General features: G+C 32.7%; 1 protein-coding gene across 1 annotated transcript in view; it reads right to left on the bottom strand.

Moving 5' to 3' along the window:
* Positions 1-14,689, bottom strand: part of DMD (dystrophin) — a 1,770,560-nt gene that overhangs the window by 1,288,890 nt on the left and 466,981 nt on the right. Inside the window, exons 31-32 of the mRNA XM_030807549.1 lie at positions 14,416-14,571; positions 8,572-8,742 (exon numbers count right to left, since the gene is read on the bottom strand). Coding sequence (XP_030663409.1) covers positions 8,572-8,742; positions 14,416-14,571 — 327 coding nt within the window. The remainder of the gene's footprint in view (positions 1-8,571; positions 8,743-14,415; positions 14,572-14,689) is intronic.

The following is a 14,689-nucleotide window of genomic DNA, read 5'->3' on the forward strand; positions in this document are numbered from 1 at the left end:
TCATTCTTACTGTGAACGAGTAGGTTTTTGTTAATTTAAGCTTAGATTACTTTAAAATTACTAGAAAATAGGACTTCTCATGATAATTTGGTATAGTGGAAAAAACTTTTGAAATCAGGCATAGTATTGGATTCTAGTTACAGTTTTTCTACGTACCAGGACATGTATTTTTTCATCTATAAAACGGGAACGTTTCATCAGGTGATTATGTTTGTTATAAAACTTGTAAAATTTTAAATGCACATCAGCATTTTTCTCTTCTCTCAAGAACTGCTTTGTCATTATAATTTTCAACTCTTAATTTGCAAGTTACGTTTAAACAGATATTTCATAAGTATGTCCTATGTGTCAGGCAATAATCTTATGTATATGGGAAATATCAGAGACCAAAACACACATTTTCCCTGTCCTTTTGCTGAATGAATTATTATTGCCTACATAACAGTCCAAGAGAGTAGGGGTTATCATTACAGCTCAAGGAACTTGTGCAGTTCCAGTATTCAAACTCTTCAGGTGCTAGTAATCTCCTGTAGATTGCCTTGCCATTTCCTTCCATCATTTCTATTCTATAGTTATCAGTGTTTCTAACCTCAGCCTAGAAAATTCCATTAACAGAAAAGGAAAAATACCTGAACATTTATGGGGTGATAAATATCACTGTGATGGCTGCCTCGTGGCATTGCTGTTGTCTGGACCATGCAGCTAGCTAGGAGTGATCCATATTTTTAAAGTCTTAACATTAATTTTACCCTCTTTAATACTACTCTGATTGAAGAAGGTTGAATTTAAAAATATAGTGAAAGGGCTATGTGGCTGTAGGGAGTTCTAATTAGCATTAATAGTTTAAATTGTCAATTTTCATCATCAATCTTTTATCTCATTTGTTAATATTCTCAAATGGTTTTCCTCCTGTCATTTTAATTTAAAAATTTTTCTTTACCTTTGGAACAATTTGGCATATTTTAAAATGTGTTCTTTTGTTTCTGTAACGAATTTGGAAATCTGTTCACAGGGTAAGGGGACACAGGACAGTTTTCTTACCTGCAGCTGTCCCTTCAGTTAATACACCCTGACCACATCCTAACTACTTCTGGAAGTACTCCCATTCTTTCTCTGTGGGATCATTAAGAATTAGAATACCCAAGATATTCTTGAGTTCATAATTCTCTTCAAGTAGATGGTATCTTTAAACATCTTAAATTGTGTCATGCACCACCCAGTATCTTTTGGAAGGGCTACGCATTCTAGTATCTATGGTTTGGAATGTGTGACTATTGAATTTTGAGCAGGAAGAAAACTTAGATGAATCATTCTATTTAGGAAAGACCAATTCTACAATGCCACTGGCCTATCAAAAGGCTCCTAGAAATGTCAAACCTCTGATACTCATTCAAGAAGAAGACATGGCAAAATTCTATGGTCAAACAGGGCACTGCTTCTATATTAGCTTTCCTCTAGTTCAGGAGTTTGAATATGTTCTGTGAATGGTCACATAGTAGTTGTTCTAGGTTTTGTGAGCCATGTAGTCTCTGTCACAATTACTCAACTCTGCTGTTTAAGCACAAAAGCAGCCAGAAAAAATAAACAAATAGAAATTGATACACTTCAATATAGTCTTATGTACACACACTGACATTTGCATTTTTAATCATTTTTATGTGTCCTCAAGTATCTAGTTCTTCTTTTAATTTTTTCCATCCATTTACATAAGAACAATTTTCAGCCCATGGGCTGTACAAAAGAAGGTGGCTGAATGGATCAGGCCTACCAATTATAGTTTGCCCATCTCTGCTCTCATTTATCTGATTCTAGTTAATTTACCTTCCTCTTGGTGAGAGTCTCTTAGGCATTCTTCTCTTATTAGGAAGCTCAAGAAGTTGGCTAGAATTGATATGGGCCCTATTAGGTCATCTCTTTTCATGGTCCCCATGGTAACATTAATCCTCATATTGAGGATCCTGGACCCACATGACTTTGAAATCCTTAGGAGTGAATGACTATTACAAATCCAATCATGGTCACCCTATGAAAGCAATCAACATCTGTTATTTTCTGACTTTTTAACAAAAGCCATTCAGACTGGTGTGAGATGGTATCTTATTTAGGGTTTAATTGGCATCTCTCTGATGATTAGTGATATTGAAGATTTTTTCATCTGCTTGTTGGCCGCGTGTATGTCTTCTATTGAGAAGTGTCTGTTCACGTTCTTTGTCCTGTTTTTAATCTGTTGTTTTTTTTTTTAATTTCTTGTTGACAAGTTTAAGTTCCTTACAGATTCTGGATATCATTCTCTTGTTAGATGTATAGTTTGGAAATACTTTCTCCCATTCAGGAGGTTATCCGCTTACTGTGTTGTTTGTTTCTTTTTCTGTACAGAAGCTTTAGTTTAACTCTCATTTGTCAATTTTTGTTTTTGTTGCGTTTGTCATTGAGGTCTTGGTCATAAATTCTTTGCCTAAGCCAGTGTCCAGAAGAACTTTTCCTAGGTTTTATTCTAGGATTTTTAGTAGTTTCAGCGCTTACATTTAAGACTTTAATCCAACTGGAGTTAATTTTTGTATATGGTGAAAGGTAGGGGTCCAGGTTCATTCCTCTATATATGGCTAGCCAGCTATCCTAGCAACATTTAATGAATAAGGTGTCCCTTCTCTGTTGCTTATTTTTGCCAGCTTTGTCAAAAATCAGTTGGTTGTAGGTGTGCAGCTTTATTTCTGAGTTCTCTATTCTGTTCCATTGATCCACGTGTCTGTATCTGTAATAGTATTATGCTGTTTGGGTTACTACAGCTTTGTAGTATATTTTGAAGTGAGGCAATGTAATGCCCACAACTTTGTTCTTTTGGCTTAGGATTGCTTTAGCTATTGAGGCCCTTTTTTGGTTCCATATGAATTTTAGAATTGTTACACAATATACCCATGTAACAAACCTGCACATGTAACCCCTGAATCTAAAGTAATTTTAAAAAGAAAGTAATCGAGAAACAGACAAAGGGATATGGAGCTTTTTGCACAGTTTTCTTGTTTACAAAAAGGGAAATAAGATCATTTTCAGAGGACCTTCAGTTCTGATGTTACCTCACCCAGTGACTTACAGATCTGTCCTCTCTAATAACGATTCTCTCTGAATAGAAGTGTTCTGAAGGATAGAACAGCACTGCTGCCACACAAACTGAACATTCACAGGCTAACTTTTGGTTCCACTTTGATGAAAATTCTCAGTTCTCAGTTTGCGCTATTCATTCCCTTCACTCTACTTTCACAAGGAAATCACTGATAAGAATCTGTCAGTCATGCTTCAATGTAGATAATAAAGGAAAAAAAGCCACAGAAACATCCTCTTTAAAAACTGGGAAGACAATGTTCCTTATTCATCTAGCTGAAATTAATCTTCTAGGTTCCTGTCCTGTTGCTCAATCAGCAGGAGAATCTTTGGCCAATGCTTAGGCAAACCGGATGAACAGTGGCCATGTTCTTTTGAAACCAATAAAACTCATCAAGTAGGTGTTCCTTAATTACTAAGCTTTATCTTACAGAACCTGGCTAGTGGGGTTTCCAAAAGGAAAAATCCCAAGCATTTGGCTTTGTATGTTTTCTTATGTTCTTTTATATTATTTTAGACACATAGAAAGTATACCAAATGTAATCATTACTTCTGTATGCATAACTCATCTTAAGGAATGAAATATTACAAATATCATTTAAGTGTCCTGTTCATATCCCACCCAATTCTTTTGTCCTTCCTCACAGAGATAGCTCTTGTTCTGTATTCAGTTTATATTAATTCTCACACATCTTTCTGCTTTTACTATATATTATATATAACTAAATAATGTATATTTCTACATATTTTATCCTTTGTGTAAATGGTATCACACTGCAACATTTAAGGTGTTTCCAATTTTACTATATTTCTCAAGAAGCTTGATTTTTATAGTATCTCTTTCATCGTTTTAGGCAACCTTCCCCTTCCTTTTTAAAGGGGACAGCATTAGAAAACAAATGCTGAATTGCCCCCTAAGCCTATGCCATGTTTATAAAGAACATAACTAATCTTTTGGCCAGTGTAAGAAACTCTTCCGGCCAAGTACGGTGACTCACACCTGTAATCCCAGCACGTTGGGAGGCCGAGGCAGGTGGATGACCTGAGGTCAGGAGTTCAAGACCAGCCTGACCAACATGGTGAACCCCCACCTCTACTGAAAACACAAAAAATTAGCAGGGTATGGTGGCAGGTGTCTGTAATCCCAGCTACCCGGGGGCTGGGACAGGAGAATTGCTTGAACCTGGGAGGCAGAGGTTGCAGTGAGCCGAGATCGGGCCATTGGACTCCAGCCTGGGCGACAAGAGCAAGACTCTGTCTCAAAATAAATAAATAAGAATAAACTGTTTCTTTCAGTATCTATTTAGTTTCCCTACAAGTTGGAATAATTCATCTCAATGCTAGTAGTTCCTCTCTGAAGGTGCATGGGGCTGACTTAAGTATTGCACACACTATGATGGTTGTCTCATTTTATTAATTCTGTGTATTTTATGGTAGGCCTAAATGATAGTTCTGACGGGAGCTTATTTAGAATTTTGGTGGTACTGGAAAACTGCTTTCACATGGACTATGGCTCTATAGATAGGTGATGAAATATTATTAAATTAATTAAATAACATAATCTAGTAAGAAATGAAGAAACAGCAAGAATGTCTGACTGCTTTGGTGGTCACCAACATAGTTTATATTATAGACAATGCATCATCTGGGGCCTGCCCACAGCCACGGTAAGGAGGTGAAATAAGTATAGAGAATCCAGTTATTTTTTTTCTCATAAAAACTTCAGTGTTAGATCATTGTGGAAGGGCTTGATCTGACAGGGATTTCTGATAAACAGCATTGGTGACATGAATACAATAAGCCAGATCATGGAAGACTAGACTGCTTTGGATTTAAATGTGAGATTCATTATTCTCAGCTTCGTAATGTAAGAAAAACTGAATTGAACTTTAAATATCCTTATACTTTTCTAATTTAGGATAGGAAATTTCCTCGATTATATAACATGGCTAGTTAAAAACCAAAACCCTAAAAACTTTCGTGTCACATGAACACTTTATGAAATCTATATTACTATAGATTAGTAAAATCTATATTGTTTTTAAAGTGACTTCTGATTCTCCAATTGGAGCAATACTTCCAAATCCTTTGCTAATTTTGATCTTGAAAAGTGAATTCTAGTTTTCTCATATCACAGGAAAAACTAGTACATTTAGACTCAGTATTATCATTAACCACTATATTAATTTTCATCACACTCAGTACTTGATACTTCATGCCCCCATGAAACATTCTCACTTCACCTTTTGAATGCCATCATCAAGTAAGAGAGTACTACAGAGCTTTATTTTCAATAGCGTTTACAGCTAAAGTAATAGCCCAACTGTGTTTTCAAATAAATCTATTCACTGAGAGATTGATACAGGTTCCTAGAGAAGTCAACATATTTTGAGTTGTTGATGGTGAGTTTTCTTTCTTCAATTATGCTTGGCACGAAAAGGCTCAATAGCCAATTTCTCTGTGACTGGTTCAAACACAAAACTCTATGTTAGCAAAAATTTTTAGCTATTGAAGCCTTCTAGTATGATGACATACACATGAATACGAAGCCCCGCTTTCCAATTAGATATAGGGCAAAGTATACAAATGTGTTATCAGTTAGAAACAATCTGGCTTCTTTCCAGGAAAAAGATACATAAAATTTTTTTCTGTATTCAGAGAAAATAACCTTCAAATCTCGGATGCCTAATTCTACTTAAAAGCTCAGTTGCAGGAAAGCATATTCACGGAAGTTTACATGATGTGATAATTATGCATTGCATGCCTGTATAAAAATATCTCCTATAATTCATAAATATATACAACTACTATGTATCCATACAAAATTAAAAGCTAAAAGAGAATCTAAAAATCTGAAAACAATTACTAGACTACTTTAGACTTCTGCTCCAATATTTTACCTCTCATAGAATTGCTTTTCCTGAATGGCCCTTTAGCACTAAATTTTTCTTTTGCATGGAGCCATGTCAGTAGAAAAAAATAAACATTCTTATATATATTGTTTGTTATAAGAATATGAATCAGCTTGTTATCACCTTTATGACCCTCTCGTTTATTTTCTTCTGGCACTAAGTTCTAGCAAAAAGCTAACATACTACTTAGTAAAGTTAAAATTATTTTAATTATTATTTTAATAATTTCGAATCTTTGGGTCTCAAAAATACATTTACTTCTTCGTTTTGTCTGTTAAGAAGCTTGGTGCCAATTTGTGGCTTTATTGTTCCCTGTCCATTCCACCTCCCATGATACATTGTGGATATATCTCTATGTACATATTTTTTATTATTTATCTACCATAATTTTGCTTTTCATAGTTTTCCAATTTATTTAGGCTTGTCAAGTTGTGCCATATATATCTCTTTAAGCCACCATAAATAATTTTTCTGGAATTTAATATATATTAAATATAATTAAGATACTTTAAGATAAAACTGATAATATTTAACTATAGTCAATGTACTTGAAAGTATGCTTTGTTTGGATAAACTAAAGGTCAAATAATCACTTCATGAGTAATTGACATTTTTATGTATTTTAATATTTGAAACTAGATGTATAAATACTTTCATATGAAAATAAATATAATGCTCTTGGGTCAACAGAACTGAGAGAAATTCAGCAGATATAAATTAAATTGTCTAAAAATTTTTAAAAATAATAAAAAAGAAATTGACTCTAGATATTCAAATTTTCTGCAGTCACAAATACTTGGAATGATTGGCAACTACATTTAATGTACTGCATTTAAATGAATTTAATTTAGTTTTTAAAAATTTGACATTTCTCTTTTGAAACAGCAGATCAAACTTATAGCTTGAATCAAGCTCTCCACCTACCAAGAAACCATGAGAAATGAGAATGTATTCAATAGTCATGGGGTTTCATATATGAGAGTTTGAATTTTATGTTAAAGTATTAGAATGATTATCATAAATGTGACTGACTTAGATCTGCAGGGCATATATTCTTTTATGATTCTTATTTTTAAAGAAATAATGATAACCTTCCAAATAAATTTGTAAAAAAAACTTCTGTAATTTAGATGCAAATGAATATACTTTATCTGACAACTAAGAGATTTTAGAGTATGTCATTAACAGCTTAGTGTTTCAAAAGATCTAGATAGAGTGATAAATTATTCTATATAGAAAGAAAATAAATTCCAGTTTTCTAAGCTTTTTTTTTTCCTACTAGATCTCACATTAGCTTTGCTCCTTGACGTTATGAAAAATACTTTCCAGGCAGATTCAACAAGCAGACAATTCTCCAGACTATTCAAGCCTTCTATATGAGAAGGATAACCTAGAAACCTCTGCAAAGGTCATTATCTTATAATATTTGAATGATTTCATGGTGAGGCTAGTGCAAAAATACCTCAAGTAATATGTTTGAATGATAAGAAAAAATAAGGCTAATGTGAGTTTTAACCTGTATATACTGTATCTTCCTTGCTATAGAAATCTCATATATGATCCTGAATAACTATAATTCAATATCTTATCTAACATTAAACTTATTCTGAAAGAGAAGAAAAACAATTTAATTCACTACTATTTATTTGGAAATATTTTATGTAACAAAATATATTACTACTTGTTCTCTAAATCTACATAAAGACAGTTTTCAGTTTGGGTCTCATTTATATGATTGTAAGTTTTTACATAAGGTACTGAAAATTTCCCAACTTTGAATGATCTGGATAGCCACATTGAATTAAAAATAAAGCATAAACTTCTTATACATCAAGTTAATTTGGTAACTTTAAAACATCAAGTGGGTGTAAATGGCCTAAAACAGTGGCAAATTTTGAGGTAAAACATGTTATCAATATCAGCTATTTTCTTTATATCAGCACACTTTCAGGTAATCTGGTAATGAATAAACTGTAAAAAAAAATACTAAGCTATGAGTCTCTTAAGTTCTAAGAAGCATGAAATGATTGGCCATCAGAGAAAGGGCAAGAACTTAACAGCCAACGATTACAGGAGTCGCTGTGTCATTTGGTGATGGAAATGACAGCCCCTGCATAGCCACCTTGAGATTCTTTCTGAAATGCGACTGCGGCAATATGCTAATCTTGCAAGTCCTGTCCGGCCCAACTGCCTTCAATCTCTGTGTCCTTGCTCTCTTCATGGCCGTGGGATTCATCTGGGCAGTGTGGTCTTAGGCAAGCCAGTAGATTATAGGATCTCATCTCTGGACCAATTTTCAGACTAATGACCTATGTATTTTTCAAGGTCTTATTCATAATTTACTGAACTCTAAGGAAGCTTCTGGAAAGACTCTTGCTAAAGCTGACCATTGGTTTTATCATGGTCCTAAAAGCACAGATTAATTTTTAAGAAAGGGAATATGAAACAATATTAATATTTATAATGCTATTATTGCTACATGTTAATACTTCCTTACAAAATCATATTATTATGTGTTTTCACGTATGTTCAAAATAACCTTCAGTGACATAGGTTTTACCTTTCCCCAGGCAACTTCAGAATCCAAATTACTAGGCATTCCTTCAACTGCTGATCTCTTTGTCAATTCCATATCTGTAGCTGCCAGCCATTCTGTCAAGACATTCATTTCCTTTCGCATCTTACGGGACAATTTCAAGCATTTCTCCAACTGTTGCTTTCTTTCTGTTACCTGAAAAGAATTATAATAAAATGTAACTTAGTTTAGTCTTTAATTCAAATTTAGTTATAACCACTTATTTGGAACTTTTATATTTCTTTTATTTAAAATATTTTCTTGCATGTTTTAAAATAATATTTTATAAAAATCATATATTCTGAATATTAAGAGTGAATAAAAATTGTCTAGGGCAGATGACATCGTTTGTCCAAAAGATAGGGTCTTGTATGTTGTCATGGTAGAAAAGAAACCTATAAGAATATTTCTCTAATCTAAGATAATTTATGGCCAAAGTTTATGATAAATACAATGATGTAAGGCAAACTGAAGATAAAACTCATTTCTCAATGAAGACTTACTGTCATTTGTCAATAATATGGCAAGAAGGTTTACAATCCTCTATATACAAATGAGGCTTGCTCATGCTGGTAAGGAATCAAAATGAAGATAGAAGATTAATTCTCTCAAAAGGCAAAAGTATTTGTGTAATACCTAGAATTATCAATTGTATCCTCATTACATCTTTACAGTTTCTCACATGTGCTCAAAAACAATACAGTGAATAGGTCACTTCCTCCTTAAACATAATTTTGCCATCCAATAGGGACAAAAAGATGAATGTGAAGACAATATTCATTCCCATTAATAGAAAAACTAATTACTTGATCCCATGCTCCTGTTCTCAGTGTTTGATACCGAGACCCTCAAAAGCAAATTATCCATATTCTCACATAAGAAATGAACAAATGTGTATTTCTCCACCACCTTGTCAGATGTGCCTATATTTTGTTAAGATTTTCAGTTTGTTGGTTTAATAAAAAGCCCAGCATCTCCTTCTACTAAATACAGTCAAATCATCAACAAAAGACAGATAAATTACAATTTCTTAAAGGCAAATCTTCTTGCCTCACACATCTTTAGATTAGTCCTCTATACTCCTGAAAGTTCCTTGAACAAAGAAAGGTCTCGCTAAATATGTTTTATGTATTGAATAAAGGAATGAATGAAGACTTGCAAATCGTTAATTACAAGTTAGAAAATATAACTGGTAGAATTTACATAAAGAGTTTAAAATCTTACAAGTTGCTCCTGGTTTTCTTTTCTTTGGTATGTGTTTTCACTGTTTTTTTTTAAACCCTTGTCTGTCATGAAGTCTGGGAATCTGAACAGTACATATAAATATTTGGCTCTGCAGAAACAGCATGATGGAATGTAAGTATGTTAGGCTCTGCAATACCTCGTGGACTCTCGACTTGAGTATGAATTTTGGCAGAACACCTCATTTTTCTCAACACATCTATCAAATGGGATTACTATACTTATTAATAGAACACAGGAATATTCTGAGAGTAAAGCTAGACAACAGTTTGAGAGAGCATGACATATTGTAACACCTCAATCCCTTCCTTTATTCTCATTATTTACCTTTAGGGATGGTTCAATAAAAAACTGTGCCTGAATGTACAGAGCAAAAGCTTTATTTACATTTATTTTACTACCTTACAGGTAAATAAAACATGGACAAGATTTGGCTTTTGTTGCTAAGAGATCTGAAAGGTAGAGTCCAGATTCATTTCAATTGTAATGGAATTGGTTAAAACAATACCACCACCACAAGTGTATATTTGTGCATCATGCCCTAGGCATAATAGGTACCACTGACTAATACATAAATTTATCAGTCATATATGTGTGTGTGTATGTGTGTGTACAAACAAAACAAGATTCTAGCTAAAAGCAAGAAAAACACAAAAGATGAAAATATGTATAAAGCATCTAAAATGCTATTATCAAAATAAATATTCTGGAACCTTGATAACAATTCCAATTCCAAATAACAAAATTGATTATTTTCTCTAGGAGGTGTGTGTACATTTAGAAAACATTTAGTTGCTGAGGCTGTAAATTCACTTTTTTAAACAGATTTTCCCTTCTATTTTTTTTTCCTAAGTAAAAGCATCTGCCCTTTTGACTGCAAGAATTTTATTTGTGTTGTAGGGATGGGTGGGGGTGGGGGGTGGGGGAAAATATACTTTATGATGTGTTTCTATGAGTATTCTTTCCTATGCACTACTGGTAAAAAAAATGATTCCAGATTCAATATTTCAAAGAAATTCCATCTTCCCAGAGCTAATGCATTATTGATTTTTATTTATTTCATTTTGTTTATTTCCAGCTGAATACATTTTTAAAAAACAGGAGACACTGCCATCTTAAGGAAAATTGAGTTTTATACTTTGTGTGTGTATGCGGGGAATGGATACGTTTAACAGAATGCCACCTGCAGTAAAATGTTTTAGTAGTCATTGTTTCAAGAAGTTAACAATGTATTTACGGGATGATATTAGTATTGCTATTTATGTATAGTTCCATAAAAATCAGAGCAAAGAGAAATAAAAAGGGGTTATAGGTATTATTACATCAATGGGGCTAGGTTTCATATCTCTTAATAAATTAATTATATTTTCTCTCCCCACTCATCACCATATAAGAATACAGTGAAAATGTAAGAAAAGAAGAAAGCCCTCCTCAGGAATGAAATGGACCAGCACCTTGATCTTACACTCTCAGGCTCCACAACTTGGAGAAATCAATTTACCAAGTTTATTTTATTTTGTTATGGGAGCCAGAGCTGATTACTCCAAAAAGGTAACGCATACTGAATTGTGGCAGACACAATCATATAAATTCTGAAGATGATTAAAATAGAAGGGTTCCTTCTTATATAAAAAGAATAATGTAATAAAATTCCCTTTGTTGCCTTTGCTTTTATTAGACAAAGCTACTGCTGTTGAAAATATTTTGAGTCAAAATGCAGACGATATTTTTATTCTCAGCCAAAGAATATAGGACTTACAGCATTTTTATGAGATGATATTTATATATGATCCCTTAGTCACAAATGTTTCTAAAAAACTGTTTACTTCAAAAATAAATGTTTGGCCTATGTTTTTGCTGTATTCTGTGATACTATTAAAGTTAAATATGATTTCTTCGTACATTTTTATTTTGCTTTAAGGATATTACTACGTGGCAAATGGTTAGAATAAACACAAGCTCTCAAACATGTATTTTCAGGAATAAATAGGGTTTTACATCATTATGATAATAATTCATTTCTGAATAACAATCAACTCAGGGCACTATCATTCGTCTAATGTCACTTTTATTGTTTTAAATTCTAATTCATTTATTCTGTTATTTTATGTTAAATTTACTCTTGCAATGATTTTGTAAACATTCCTGTGACAAATAAAAAGCCCACACACAAAAAAACTCTATTATAAAAAGTAAACTGAGAAACTCCCCTTTACCAAAATGTATATTTTCTTAATTTAAGAAAATACTCATCCATACATTATTTTAGTATAATGTCACACAGGTCAAATTATAAACTGAAAATTTGTAATTTATAACTATAACATACATTTATATTATTAATTTAAAATTTATAATTATAAAAACAATATGTCTCCAGAACTGAAGCTGTAGCATTAGGATTAATATTAGAGATTATTTAATCTCTAATACATTTGAGACTAGAGATTATTCAGTCCTTCATAATTGATGTTGAATATGAAATAATTGGCATCTGTAAAAATTGATAAGCACTGGAATGAGGTATCAAGTGCAGATACAAGTTTTCTGTCTGTGGTGATCTTTAAACAATGATAAGTTTCTCTAGAGGATATAAAGGTATCTCATTCCAAAGGTACCTTGGTAGACCAAACAAGCAGTTGAAATGTATTTGGTTTCAAGATTATCATAATGCTTTCCCATCAATTGAGTATCAGTGTTTCTTATTTTGTAACAAAGTAGGAGAATCTTTTGTCATAGGACGGCAACAAACTTGTTTAAAACATAACAAATATTAATTAGAGGGTTTTTAAAATATAAAAACAAGACTATCAAGTAAGAAAAATGGTTATTTCCAGATTTCAATTTAATTCTAAAATTTACTTTCTATGATAAGGAATTGGCAACTAATATCTTCAAGATATGACCTTCAATCTACTTTCAGGGTGAGATACAAGAAATATGCCTCTCCTTAGCTATTTCTCAAACATAGAAATTTATATTTCTGTCTAAGATGAGGTGACAATTTTATCAGTGATGTTCTATTCACTAATGTTGAGAACCTAAGTTGTAGAAATATAACTTTTTATCCTCCACGAAATTCAGTTCTTTCAGTCAGAATGAAATTAAAATGTTACAAGTCCATTTTTGGAAATAGTAACATATCCGTTTATGGAAAGAGATCCCATATTCATGGATTGGAATAAATAATATTGTTAAGATGTCTGTACCACTTAAAGCAATTTACAGACTTGATGGATCTCTATTAAAATTCCAGTGACATTTTTGGCAGATGTAGAAGAAACAATACCAAATTTCATTTTGAACAACAAAAGACCCAGAGTAGCCAGAGCAATCTTAAGCCAAAAGAACAAAGCTGGAGGTATCATAATTACCTGATTAAAAAATATTCTATAATGCTCTAGTAATTAAAACAGTAGGATAGTAGTATAAAAACAGACATATAGACCAAAGGAACAGAATAGAGAGCCCAAAAATAAATCCACATATATATGATCAACTGACCAACCAAGGTGCCAAAAACACACAATGAAAAAAGGACATTCTCCTCAATAAATGGTTCTGAGAAACTGGATATCCAAATGCATGAGAATGCAATTGGACACTAACCTCACAGTATATAAAAAACCAATTCAAAATGGACTAAAGACTTAAAACCTGAACCTATCAAATGATTTGAGGAAAACAGGAAAAAGCTTCCTGACATGGTTCTGGGCAAACATTTTTTTTTTGATCTGACTCCCAAAGCACAGGCAACAAGAGAAAAACTAGACAACTGTTATCGCATCAAACTAAAAAGATTCTGCTCAGCAAAAGAAACAATCAAAAGAGTGAAGAGACTACTTACTATCATAATTTTAAACCATCAAAGCTCTAAATCTATACAGAATATTTGAGTTGAGCAAAGTGAGATAACTATCTTAGACATCCCTCAGTTTTGGAAAGAGGAGATGGAGAGATGTAGGCATCACGAACTAGCAGTGAAGTAGAGTTGGTCGTGAGACTCTGATCAGGACAATGATACAAAAATAATAACAGAGCCATAGGTCTTAACTGGCTATCCATGCTATCCTATTAGCCAAGTGTGGTAGATTTTGCAAGTCTTGGCCATATAGGGAAATAATTACTGTGTAATTTTTATACTTAATGTGGTCTATGCGGAATATGTTAACTACATTAGACCTACATATAAATAGATACAGTTTATAATATTTACCAGTCTTCAAGTCATCACAAGTAGATTTATATAACGAAAAAAAAGGAACATTTATAACAAAGAAACCCTATTAGAACTATCTGATGGACCAGGAAAAACCTCCCTGAGAATTACATATTTTTCAATCTGAATAAGCAGACCCTCACTGATTAATCATTGTTTCTTAATGAGAATTCCACATCGAAATGTGTATATGTTTATCTTTGTGTATATGTGTGTGTGTGTATATATATGTATATATATACGTATATATATAGAGAGAGAGGTGTTTAGAATTCCTAAGACTCTAATCATACATAATTTATTGCCTGCTGCTTTACAATTTATAAGGAAAGTGGAAAGAAGTGTTTGTAGTCTCAGCATGCACACACCTTTGCTCCCAGCTCATTATAATGCAATTTCAAAGCTGTTACTCTTTCATCAAGTTCTTTGGGATTTTCCGTCTGCTTTTTCTGTACAATCTGACGTCCAGTCTTTATCACCATTTCCACTTCAGACTTCACTTCACTCAGACTTTTATACAAGTTCTAAGTTTAAATATAAAACAAAACATAATAATCAGTAGAGTTGAATTACTTCATAATATTATTAACAGAAATAAATAAAGATCCCCTTAATTGCTATTCCGTGTTTACAATTTTAATA

This window comes from Nomascus leucogenys, chromosome X (assembly GCF_006542625.1).
Source record: "Nomascus leucogenys isolate Asia chromosome X, Asia_NLE_v1, whole genome shotgun sequence".
Taxonomy (NCBI): Eukaryota; Metazoa; Chordata; class Mammalia; order Primates; family Hylobatidae; genus Nomascus; species Nomascus leucogenys.